The 12504-nt window shown below is 29.6% G+C and overlaps 1 protein-coding gene across 5 annotated transcripts in view; it reads left to right on the top strand.

Annotated features, from left to right (window-relative positions):
- Dic1 (Dicarboxylate carrier 1) overlaps positions 1 to 12504 on the top strand; it is a 74195-nt gene that overhangs the window by 59623 nt on the left and 2068 nt on the right. For 2 of the 5 annotated variants that reach the window (XM_075374482.1, XM_075374484.1), the window contains 2 exons: positions 3861 to 3917; positions 6709 to 12355. In XM_075374482.1, coding sequence (XP_075230597.1) covers positions 3861 to 3917; positions 6709 to 6810 — 159 coding nt within the window. In that variant the 3' untranslated portion in view covers positions 6811 to 12355. Of the gene's footprint in view, positions 1 to 3860; positions 3918 to 6708; positions 12356 to 12504 lie in introns of those variants that run through there. The other 3 variants (XR_012757585.1, XR_012757584.1, XM_075374483.1) reach the window with 3 other exon arrangements.

Below are 12504 nucleotides of genomic sequence, written 5' to 3'. Positions count from 1 at the left end.
TGACAGTGTGGAGGGAGCGCGTAGAGAATTTCGCCGTCATTTTAATCTGGGACGGCACGACCATGTTCCATCAGCACATGCAATTAAAACATGGATATCTAATTTTGAGGAAACTGGTTTGGCAATGAAAAAGAAACCTCCAGGTCGTCCGTACACCACAGAATGTTCAAGCTTTACAAGATGCTGTCATACGAAGTCTACATCGGTCAATCTGTCGTCTCTCAGCATCTTTACAATTGCATAGTTCAAGTGTTCAAAGAATGTTAGTGAAGGACTTGCAATTACAATTCTGTAATGTAATGCTTCAGAAAATAAATGATAACGAAGAGTTTGTTCACGAACTGTGGATGTCAGATGTAGCGCATTTCCACCTCAGTGGATTTGTTAACAAGTAAACAGATACTGGGCACAAGAAAATCCTACGCAGCTACACCAGCGTTTGTTGCACAGCCAGAAAGTGACCGTGTGGTGTGCTATGTCATCTTACAGTGTTATAGGCCCTTATTTTTTTGAGGCTGACAATGGTCTTGCGATTACAGTGACGTCGGCTCGTTACGTAGCCATGCTTGAAACCTTTGTTGTGGAACAACAAAAGAGATTTCCACCAATTCTTAACACAGCCTGGTTTCAACAAGACGGAGCAACGTCACATACTGCACGAATATCGATGGCAGCTGTATGCCGATTGTTTGGACAACGTGTCATTTCACGAAATGGTGACATTGGATGGCCTCCCAGATCGTCTGATCTCTCAGCTTGCGATTACTTTTTGTGGGGGTCACTTTAAAAGCAAAGTGTTCCACAGTAGACCTGCTACAATGGAAGAACTGAAAGCAAAGATCCAAGAAGCAATTGCGGAAATTCCAGTTGAGATGTTACGTCAAACCATGAACAATTTAACGAAGAGACTTCGTGAGTGTTTACATAGAAGAGGAGGTCACCTTCAAGATGTCATCTTTAAAAAATAAACTAAAATGATTGTATCCTAAAATGGCAACATTTGTACAATTACATGAAATAAAATTCATTTTCTAAAAAAAATTTTTCATTAATGTTATTTAATTTTTTTAATTTCCCATTTCTTTGAATCACCCTGTATAATTGCATGTTATTTGTAGATCATGTCAGGGATGGATATGTATGCTAGTATTGCTCCAAGGATGGTAAATGAATACCTAAGAATTAGCCTAGAAGAATAAAGAGGAAGCTGTGTGAAAATTTTGATCAGAGCAGCTTTACAAAATCAGTTAATAACAAAATAAAATTTGTCACAAAAACTATTAAGTTTTTAATTCATCTTTCAATTACTACTTTTAGAACAATATGCTATCATTAACTTATTATTCTTTAATTAAATTCTAACCTCAAAAAGACAAAATTTAAAGAGTTTTTAAGGTGTTTTTTTGTTTTTTCTAGAATTCAAAAAATCTATTTTTTATTTTTGGATATGCTAACACTATTACAATACCATAGAATTCACCTGTAAGAAACATAGGTACGGCAGTGAAGCATGAACTAAGGTTCCTTACATTTATTTTTATCATAAGTTTTCAAGTTTATTTTCTTGGATTTCAAAAAATTACTTTGAATATCAAACTGTTTACTGTTAATGTTGTATTAATCCAATATTAAGCAATAATGACAACAAAAAATGAAAAAATAGCATCAAATCATCTACATGTACAATGTCATATTTTATTTTTAAAATTTTTGTTAAGTTATGTTGAAAAACTTAAAGGGATCATGTAGGAGATAATTAATTTATAAAAATACTATAAAATAAAATAATTTAGACAGGTGTTAATTGATATTACTGTATCTGATATTACTGAATATGTATCATTCATACATGTAAAACATGGATGCACAAAACCATTTTAGTTAGTATTGTTTGAAAACTCTTAGCAGAGTAATACTGGTTTCATAAAATAAATCCCTTTAATTTACTGTTGAGTAAGTTGATAAAACCCTTTTCAATTAGTTAGAAATTTGTAAAAACTTTTCAGTGGAAGTATAACAAAATAGTTTCTCATAATATTATGCTATATAATGCTAAAATAGTTCTAGCCGGTTCTAGTTCAGGCCTGAACCATTGGCACATTAAATTGAACCTCTGTTACCTCAGAAAATTCTCCTTCATTGCAAATAATTTGAACTATCTTAAGTTATAATCTAAAAATAAAATTAGTGCATGTTCATTCACTAACTCCATAAACAGAAGGTTTCTTTAAAATAATCTCATGTAAAATCACATTGAATGCCTTAGATAGGTTAAGTGACAATGACACAGTCTCATTATTTTTGAAGACTCCAATAATTAATTTCACAAGATATTACAATGCCAATAGAAGAAGCCAAACTGTGTGTGCTGTAGAAATTTGTATATTTCTCAGTAGCTAACAAACTATGTTTCTATTAAGCATTTAATATTCCTTGAAAAGATATTGACAAGACATATGGGATGATATTTGGACATTTTTGTTTTATCCTGACTTAATTATTGGAGTCACTTGCACTAAATTTAATATTCTGGATAAGGTTCCAATGAGAAAATATGAGTTCACCAATTTTGTTTAGTAATAATAATAAAAGTTACAATTTTTTATCATACAGTTATTTGACACTATAAATATCTTTGGAATTTGAATCAGAAAGGTTTATTATAGCCTATTATTATAGTTTATTTGAATCAGAAAGGTTTAAAGGTTTATTATGGTTCTTTATAGTAAAGGTTTACTCAATCAAATTCCATATCAACATTTTTTTGAATACTTTTTTTTAATCTTTCTGGTAAGACTAGACTTATGAATTATATTAAGTAAATGTAATTCATAAGATTACTATTATCATCCATGGAAAAAGTAGCAGCTATGTTTTTTTTTTTTTTTTACATAGTTCGCACAGTATTCATTAAACCTAATGGTTTAATTTCAACTGGACAAGTTTTAGTTTTGCATATTTCCTTCACCCCTAATAAATTGCCATACTGCCATATATGCTCAGAATTGATGAACTTTTCATAAGCTTTCCTTTTTGCTTATCTTCTGTACCGTATAGAATTTTTTAGTTACTGTTTATTAAGTCAGTATGGTAAATTCTAGATAAATTATGTGGTAATAACATCATTTGTTTGTATACGTCATTTTGTAATTATACTTATTAATCTGTGTGTTCCTGCATTGCCATGATATATTTTTTGACAAATACTATATTTTAAAATTTAAAAAACATTTCAGAAAATATTTTTAATCCTGACATAGATTCTGTTCATCAATATTTAATGGTCATCATCTTTAAGAACCTTATTAAAATACTGACTAAATATTCCCCTACCAGCAATAACAAGCCTATTCTTTATAACAGAAATAAATTGTAACAAAAAAAAAATTAAATAAAGAACAAGGAAGAAAAGTTTTTCTTCCAAAGTAAAAATAATAAAGGCAAACGGTTCACACAGGCCCAAGAAGATCTAAAAGAACTGAAGAAATTATTTCTGTAATTGTATTTCTGAAGTTGAAGGAAACGTTAAATTGGTCACTTCAAGCTCTGTTATAATCCATGAGATTATCTAGTTAGATATGTTAGAAGGTTTGCAATTCAAAAACTCTTCAACTGAGGTAATTTGCTAAAACCAATTTTCATTTAATTTAAATATAAGTTTTTCTTTATACTGTTATGATAATATTTGAATGTGTTGTATAATACTTTTACAATGCTTTCCCAATCAAATGTAGCTCTACACATTTGTTAATACATGCAGCCACATTTTTTATTCATATGTACATGGGGTTTTAGGAAGAAAAGTAATGAACCATTTTTTTCAGTTAGGTTACTTATTGTTATTTTTTTTGTTTTTTCAGAACTTGTGGGCCATTGTTATACATACGGCTAAAGTAGGACCTCTTGGATTCTTCAAAGTAAGTTGCTAATATTTAAAAAGATTAAACAGTTTTTAAATATTTGTATATGTATTAGTTTGATAAGTATGTGTATTTTTTTCTAACTTGTTCTTACTGTATAGAGTCAGAAGCTGTTGCTCGAGGCAATCGTGTTTCTGTGATGCTCTTTGATTGCAGTTTGATTCTGCATATTCCGTTATGATTGTTATCATTTTGTTGTTTAGTTGTACTATTTTGTTTGTTGTTTATGGAGTTTTTTATTGGGGTATTGTTAGTTAGTTTACTTTTTTAGTTTTTTTTTTCAGTCCTAACCTAGCATTTACTTTTGTTGGTTTTTTACGTTAGCAATGGTAACCAAGTGCCCAGTCAATCACTGTTTATCTTTTGACCTTTAGAGTATTACTACTGTGGTTTTCATTGCTCACAACTATGATGTCTTATACTGGTGGGTCGCAGGGTGTGACCCTGCACTCTCATGGTGATGCTTCAGTCCCAATTGGGAAAAATGAGAAGAAGGCCTCCAGAGAGAACATGTGGAGTAACTGGCGTGGGGTAGTTCTTGTGGTAGGTCCAACAGCTCAGGTGAGAGTGGTCACGGATTATCAGGAGTTCCCACCCTTGTCTGGGGTATCACGGGTGGACTTTGAAGTGTGTAGACAACCGCTGGATATCTAAACGGTAGTTACCAGAGGCTAAACAGGAAAAAGAAAAAAGAAAGAAAGACAACCGCTGGAAGAACCTCCAACAAAGTGGAGATTGAGTGTTTCTCCTACAGAAGGGGAAGATTTGAAGTAGTTGTGAGCAGCAAACAGAGGCTCGATATCGTCCATGGAAGGCACACAGTCAGCTGATGACTGAGATCAGATGAAGGAAGTGTACAGCGGCTAGGAGGAGCATGAAATGCTCACTCGTAAGGAAGAGCTTCATGATGCACTGGCGGATTTGTTATTTAAAGTTGAGTACTTACATGATCTAGTCTCCCAGAGGGTGTCTTGAGATGACATCGAGGATCGTGCCGGAGAGATGATTGCTGATGCACAACGGGTTGAGGCCCTCAAAGATTTCTAGAGCAAAACTCTGCTGTTGGAAATGGTGGAGAGGTCTACACAGTCATTGCCTTCCCCAGTCTCAGAGGGGTTCTGGAAGAGGAGGGAGGATATTGGATTTACTTAAAATGACTTTAACAGATGAAAACCTAGTGAGGGTGGTGGTCGGCTGAGGCCACTAGGGCAGTTACTCAGTTTCCCTTCCCGTCTATACCGCTGGTGCAGGGGAGGTGGTTCACTTTTGCAATTTGACTGGTAGCTGGGGCTCAGCTACTGGAAGGGAGGTGAAGTTGTCAAGGCTGAATCTGTCGTTCTTGGCAGGGAGGATTACTCTTTGAAGGAGCAGAGGTTTACTGTTTTTTATGAGTCTGCAGGAGGTGTGAAGCATGTGTTAACTACGGAGTTATTTTTGCCTGTCTTTCAGTTGCTTGGTGACAAATTGGAACACCAGATCAGGAGAGTGCTGGCTTATGAATATCATTAGCGGATGAACCACCCGGTGTGAATTTATACACTTCCATGCGACTGCCATACTGACTGGGAGACTCCGGTAGTTCCAAGGACCACTCCGGCTGTTAGTGATAGTGGGGTTGTAAGGGTGCAAGTAGCAGGAAAGTCCTACGCAGATCTTCTGAAGGCATTTAAGTGGACAGTGACATAGGAGGAGGTAGATGAGTTGCTGTCCCTCCATTGGGGTATATCCGTTGAACTGTGTATGCAGGTCAAGGGAGCCAATAAGGCTGAGAAGTTGTTGGCTGCCCTACGAGTCAGAGCACCGGACTTACACATTGATATAAAGTCTTTGGGCACTAAACGGATCTTTGTGCATGTTAAGGACATTGATGCAGATACAACTAACCGAGAGGTACACAAAGCTGTTATTGGGGCAACTGATGGCTTTCAGGTGACGTCCATCCATCTTGCTTAAGGAGAAACTAAAGACATCACAATTGTTATAACGTACCAAACATATTTTGTTAATATTATTTTGTTGTCATGGCTAAACATATTTTGGAGGGGAGGATCAAAATCAGATGGGTCTGTTGTAGGGCAGTCATCCGGGAGGATGAGAACAGATATTATCAGCTGGGCCATGAGGCACATTTCAACGACCTGTACAGGGACTGACAGGTCACAGCTCTGTTACAACTGCAGGAGGCCGGGACACCAGCGATTGGGTTATACAGTGCCTGTGCAATATGTGGCATGAAGGGCCACCGGACTGAGGAGTGTGTGTTGTCATATGAGGAATTCTGAGAATCATCACGAGGAAATGGGGGGTGAGTGAGGGAGTGACAGACAGATCATGGATAGATCAATCATCACCATCATCTGGTAACAAATGGGATGTCTCTAGAGCGCTGTTTTGTGAGGTGCAATGGGGTGCTCTATCTCTGCAAGCAATCACTGATTTTCAAAATTCAAACAGGGTAATTATTAGTAGGTTGAAGGCTAATTTTGGCATGTATCAGGTACACTCTCAATTTAGCAGATCACAGTTGTGATCTGGAAATGTTGTTATATTTTCTCAACCAATCTTCCGATTTTCAAAATTCAAACGGGGTTTTTTGTAGTATAATACAAAATCACCATGGAGCCAAACCAGAACAAAAAGAGCAATGTTTGTCAGCAATGTTTTTTTTCAGCTGTTGTGTTTTTAATTTTTAACATTTAGCTTTTGTTTCAGTATAATTATTTTTTTCGTTATTGTTTTGTTTTATTATTTTTTTTAATCTCATGCATATGTTTGGTTCTTTTTTCAGGGATATGTTCCAGCTTTTGTAAGATTGGCTCCACATACAATACTTACTTTTATTTTCTTAGAACAATTAAGAACAAATTTTGGAAGTATTAGAACTGGTTGATAAATTATGGAAATGTTAAACATATCTAAGATGTTATTACACATATCTAAGATGTTATTACTTTTAAAAAGTAACATAAGGTAAAAGGTAAATCATGTCACGTTTTTTACTGTAACTCAGAGAATCTTTTTTAAAACTTTCTAATACTGCAGATAATAAACAACACAGTTGTTTGACTTGTCATTAACAGTAAATCTAAATTACCGAAGGACTAATTTTATATTATATTTACTTATAGAAGTTGGTGTGGGGATGTGTACTTGCGTATATATGTTTTTTATCTTTATTCTTGTGGATTAAATCCATAAAAATGGTTTATGTGTATAAACCACTGTTATCATATTACCGTGTATTAATATATATTAAAATCAATTTTATTTACTTGAAATTCATAAAATTACATTTTTTAGCTGTACATACGTTTTTAGATGTACATACGTTTGAGTCAGATTAATATTAGGGTTCTAACCAATCTATCGGTTAATTTATTCAGTCTTTATATTTATTTGTAACAGTTCAGAATGTAGAATAACTTTGTTAATAAAAAAGTAAATGTTTTTCTAGATTATAAAACCATACAACTGATTGATTTTCTTATCTTCTTTTCTGGGCTTTTCCACATATGTATGGCTGAAGTTCATAACACTCATTTTAAGGATTGATCATCCAAAACTAATGAAATGAATCATTTTCTGATGATATTTAACTTGTAATTATAGAACATATTGTAGCACCAAGGATTAATTAAAACTGGTAGAAATACATACATTCTATTGTTATATGACATGTTCAACAGCAAAGTTCACAATTTTTTTAATAGATTTAGCTACATTTTCTGTTATAATAATAAGAAACAAATTTATTGTTTTAATCAGAATAAAAAGAATAATTTATTTATTATTTAAAATTTCTTAAATATTAATTTTAAATGGAAGAAAGAAGTCATTTTTATTTTAAATATATTTTTCTTTATTGTGCACATGAGTTGCAGTAAGATAATAATATACTCTTCTTTGAAAAGAATAGATGAAATTTGATAATAGTTTATTATTATTTTAAGACTTTTTTTCCATTTTTGTTACATATATTTAAAATTAAGTTAGTATGTAAGTTGTCTGAAAGACAAATATTTATTTTTTTTAGTTTTAGATAACGGGCTAGCATTTGTTATTACGGTTAAGGTAAAACTGCAGTTTATATGGTATTTTATATAGTATACATGTTATTATTGTGATTGGTTTTTTCTTTTTAGTTTATTTATTAATTTTATTCAATTTGAATTTTTGGATATTATTATATGTATAAAGTATAAATTCTATTATCATTCATAGGGATGTGATTATTTATTTCTATATGACAAAAAAATCTAGTCTCCTTTCCATTATTTACAATGTATTCTTTGGATACCAGCATTCACTTTATCATTAATTTTTCTTCATTTAAATAAGTAGAAAATGTTTTTAATATACAAAATTATTATTTTTATAAATCAGCAGAGTTTAAAAACTACATCATTCCTGGTAGAATTCTCACCAGGTTTGTTAGTTACTAGCTCACTAATACAACTTCTGTAAGTATAAAAAAAATATTGTTTATCTATTTAGCTTATCATGCAGTACATTAATGTAATTTCATTTATGATAATAAAATATACAATGTGAAATATTGCATAGGTTTTTGATTATTTTTTAAAGAAAAATGCGCAATGGTTTATTTTTAGAGAATTGTAAAAGGAAAGTATAAATATGATGGAAACTCATTTAATTTAAAATTACTTAGTTCAAAGAAAGCTGGCCATTCAAAAACTATGATCAATTTATTTCCTTATTTTTAAGCATCCTCCGTGTCTCCTTATCACTCATCATGTTCTTATTGGCTCCCCCTGTACCTCAACTTGGGTCTTCCTAATAAATCATTTTCCTTTTAGTTTTCTCACATGTGATTTTTTAATCATTCTTTTCTCTCTTCTCAGAACATGTCCTTACCGCTGAATCCTTTATAATAATCCTCTGCCATCAATCCAGTTCTTGAAAAATTTATGAATTTCTACATTTTTCTTTTTATCCTGTCCATTTTTTTTTACGCTGCCCTTAAATTTTTTCTGAAACTTTATTCTTCGACAATCAGATTTAGTTCTTTTTTAATTAATATATTTTGGTTAAAACTAAAGTTTTTTTTTTTTAATGCTTAGAGTACAGGGACTAATGAATTTAAAAAAATATCTACATCTAATAAAACGATTTAACATATTAATTTTTTGCATGTTTAAAATGAAGGACATCCTTTTCTGTATAATTTAACAAAAATTTATTTTAATTTTTATTTCCGTACTGCTTTTAGAGATTCTACTAAATTAATTATCCACTGAAAATTAAAAAAGTTTCTTCATTAATAAATTCTTTTGCTTTTTCTATATGATTTTATATCCTTTAATCATGGTTGTACCTGTTGTTAAAAAGTTTTATTTGTATATACTTTGTCTGTTGTGATTATTAAAGAATTAAATTAGTTTTTTGTTGTTTTATATCGTTAAAAATAAAATTTTTAATGAAATGGTTTGAATATACAAAATATGTTGTATTTTCTTAAAAGTAACTTTGGAAAAGGATGATGGTTACCTATGTGTTGTTATATTTAGAGACTGTATTTATTATATACATATACATTTATATATTTTTATATGTATTATATAAAATTAGAATAAAAATGTAAAGGAATATTGAAAAATTTATGTGTGTTTTTTGCTTGCATAAAGATATTTCTTGTAGTAAGTAGTATATTCATACACCTTGTATATATTCTGTATATGTTATAATGTTACTAGGTTTTGTCCTAATTGATGTAACTTAATAGATGTATAGATATTAACAGTATACTAAACAAAAAAGTATTCATTATGTAATTATTATCAAAATAATTTAATGTAATTTCTCATGTAATGAATAAGAATATGAATTATGCAATTACCATATAAATTATATAAGTTTTTCAAATAAGTATTAGTTTCTGAAGATGATTAAAGAAACAAATTTGGCTCACTTTAAGTTTTAAGTACTTAAATGATTGTTTTTTTTAATTCTTTTATGAGTTGGATTGTTTGTAGCTTGTAATGTAATCTGGAATAATTTTAAAATATTCCCAGCAGTGTTTCTGTTTGATAGTGTAGAAAATGATTAAAATAATTTAAGTTAAACAAAAATACTTCACTTTAATTGTTTTTGGATTTTAACTTAGTGCTACTAATTTATATTTGTTTACAGCTATAGTGAGTGTATATGTGTTTTAAATTATACATATTTTATATGTTTATTTATTTATTTAAATTTATTACATAAAAAAAAGTATTCTTATATCAGATATATTCAAAAGCATTTAGTGTATAGTTTGTTATATTTTTAAGGTAGATAGTTACTAATTATTTTCAGATTTGTACAATGAATTTATTAGTACTAATTACTCAATTTTTGACATGTAATGTTTTTTAGTAATTCTTTTAAAATTATTTTTGATTTAGAGTTATTTTAAGATGTTGATAATTAATTGATTTCTTTAATTCTGTAATTAATTCGTTTTAATAATCTAAAAGTAACTTTCAATGCAGATGCTATCACTGTTTGTTTATGCATGGATTTTGGATGACAGTATGTCATGTAGATTGAGTTCTGCTTTCATTTTTATTTAGCAAACAATAATTTTTGAATAAATATTAAAATCAAAGCAATTTATAATCTTGGCACATAAATCAAAATTTTGAAACCGAAAGTATGATTATTAACTAACAAAGCTGATATCAACAAGTACTTTAGATATTAAAATAAGAAGATTCTTTTTTCTTTTTAACTTCAGTTTATTGAAATATAGATAGTAACAATAAATAAATAGTTTATTAAAAAAATTATTGCTAATCTATGTGACAGAGTTGAAGATTTTTTTTAATCCAGAGTTTCTGGTTTAAATCCGTAACAGACATTTTTCACGTATTATAAATTTCCATACATCTCTTTCTCTTTTAGATGGGATTGGAATACATTTGTAAAAATTCCCATATGACTTATGTAAAAAGAAAAGCTTGGAAAATGGATGTTAAAAGACAACTAAATTTATTTCTAAAAATTTCTTTAGGCGAGTGTTAAACAACTAATTAAGCTCCTTTCAATTTACTCATTTTGCTTTACGATTAAATTTAGGTCATCACCATCTGTCTATTCACATAGTGCATTTTGAATTTTTTTTTTAATTCCTTTATATTTTGCTAAACACAAAAGCTTTGTTTCCTTTTATTAACATGGTTGCCTTACCTAGTTTCAGTGTTGTACTTTCAGATCTATAATTTTTAACTTAGTTATTGGATTATTGGAAAATATTGGATTACAGTAATATTATATTACTGATATATATCAGCTGTATTAAAACACAATATATTAAGGAATCTGTAATACATCATTTTTACTATCTGTTTACATTATCAAATAATTGTAATGACTCTATACTCTCAGGAATTTATGTTATGCATTATTAGTTGGTGCTTCCTGCTGCCAGAGTCCTTAAGTAAGCCAAAATCATCATGATAATTTATATTTGACTTATATGCTGGGATTTACATCATCTGTTAATTTACTTTTATTTTTTGTCTATAAATAATGAGTTGTCATTCAATTTTGTTGTTCGCTTGATTGTTAGCATTATTATGTGATGCTGCCAGTTTGCTATTGCTGACAATAAACCAAAGCATAGCAATAATTCTATTTCCTTAACATGTCATCATCTGTACAATTTTAATGCCAGCATATGATGCCAGGAATATACTTAAATCGATTGAATTTGGTTAAATGCAAAACATTCCCAGTAAACAAATCTATGTTAAAAAGTAATTATTGACTGGATTTTTACTTTTGAATATATATAATTTGATATCTTTTAATGTTATAATTTTGTATCCCTTTATATTCCATAGTTTTTAAAGTAATTTTGTATATTTTAGCCAAATGCTGTTAATGATTTTTATCTTTATGATTAGCTTATTTACAACTTTATTAATAAAACAGATCTTTTTCATTAATCAGAAACATTTTGTAATTTACATAATTAATTTACTCATCAACTTTTACATTAGTAAAACTAATTATATATTCTACATTGTTGTGTAATACATTAAAAATATCAGCATTTTTATATCTTTTTATTGGTATGGTATTTTATATACCAAAGATATGTATATTTATTTATTAATTTCTAAGTTAATTCATCAACGTATAAATTGTACCATTTTTTTATGAAAGATCAAAAATTGAAGGATATCTTTTTTTAAGTTCTGTTGATCAGTGGTTTATTTTAATTTTTTATTCACCTTAAATTTTTTCATTACACTAGCTTTTTACTTCCATTTTTATATTTCTTTTAGTTTCAAAGTTGTTGAAAAATTTAATTAAAAATGTAAAAATATTTATTCAGGTAGGTTTACATTCCAATCTTTAATCTGCATTCCTTAAAGTAGTATAACATTACCATTAACAATTTTGTTTACTGTTCAATTTTTTTTTTTTTATTAAAGAACAAAAAGTTGAAATTTATTTTATGACTAGCTTGTTGTGTAGGATACATTATTTTAGTAATTTTAATTTTTTTTTATAATAAATATATAAAAAAGTAATTCATTTAGTACTTTTTTTAAGTAACAAATTTAAATATGTTATC

The sequence above is a fragment of the Lycorma delicatula genome, chromosome 9 (genome assembly GCF_047948215.1).
Source record: "Lycorma delicatula isolate Av1 chromosome 9, ASM4794821v1, whole genome shotgun sequence".
Taxonomy (NCBI): domain Eukaryota; kingdom Metazoa; phylum Arthropoda; class Insecta; order Hemiptera; family Fulgoridae; genus Lycorma; species Lycorma delicatula.
This window is presented reverse-complemented; position numbering and strand designations above follow the sequence as displayed.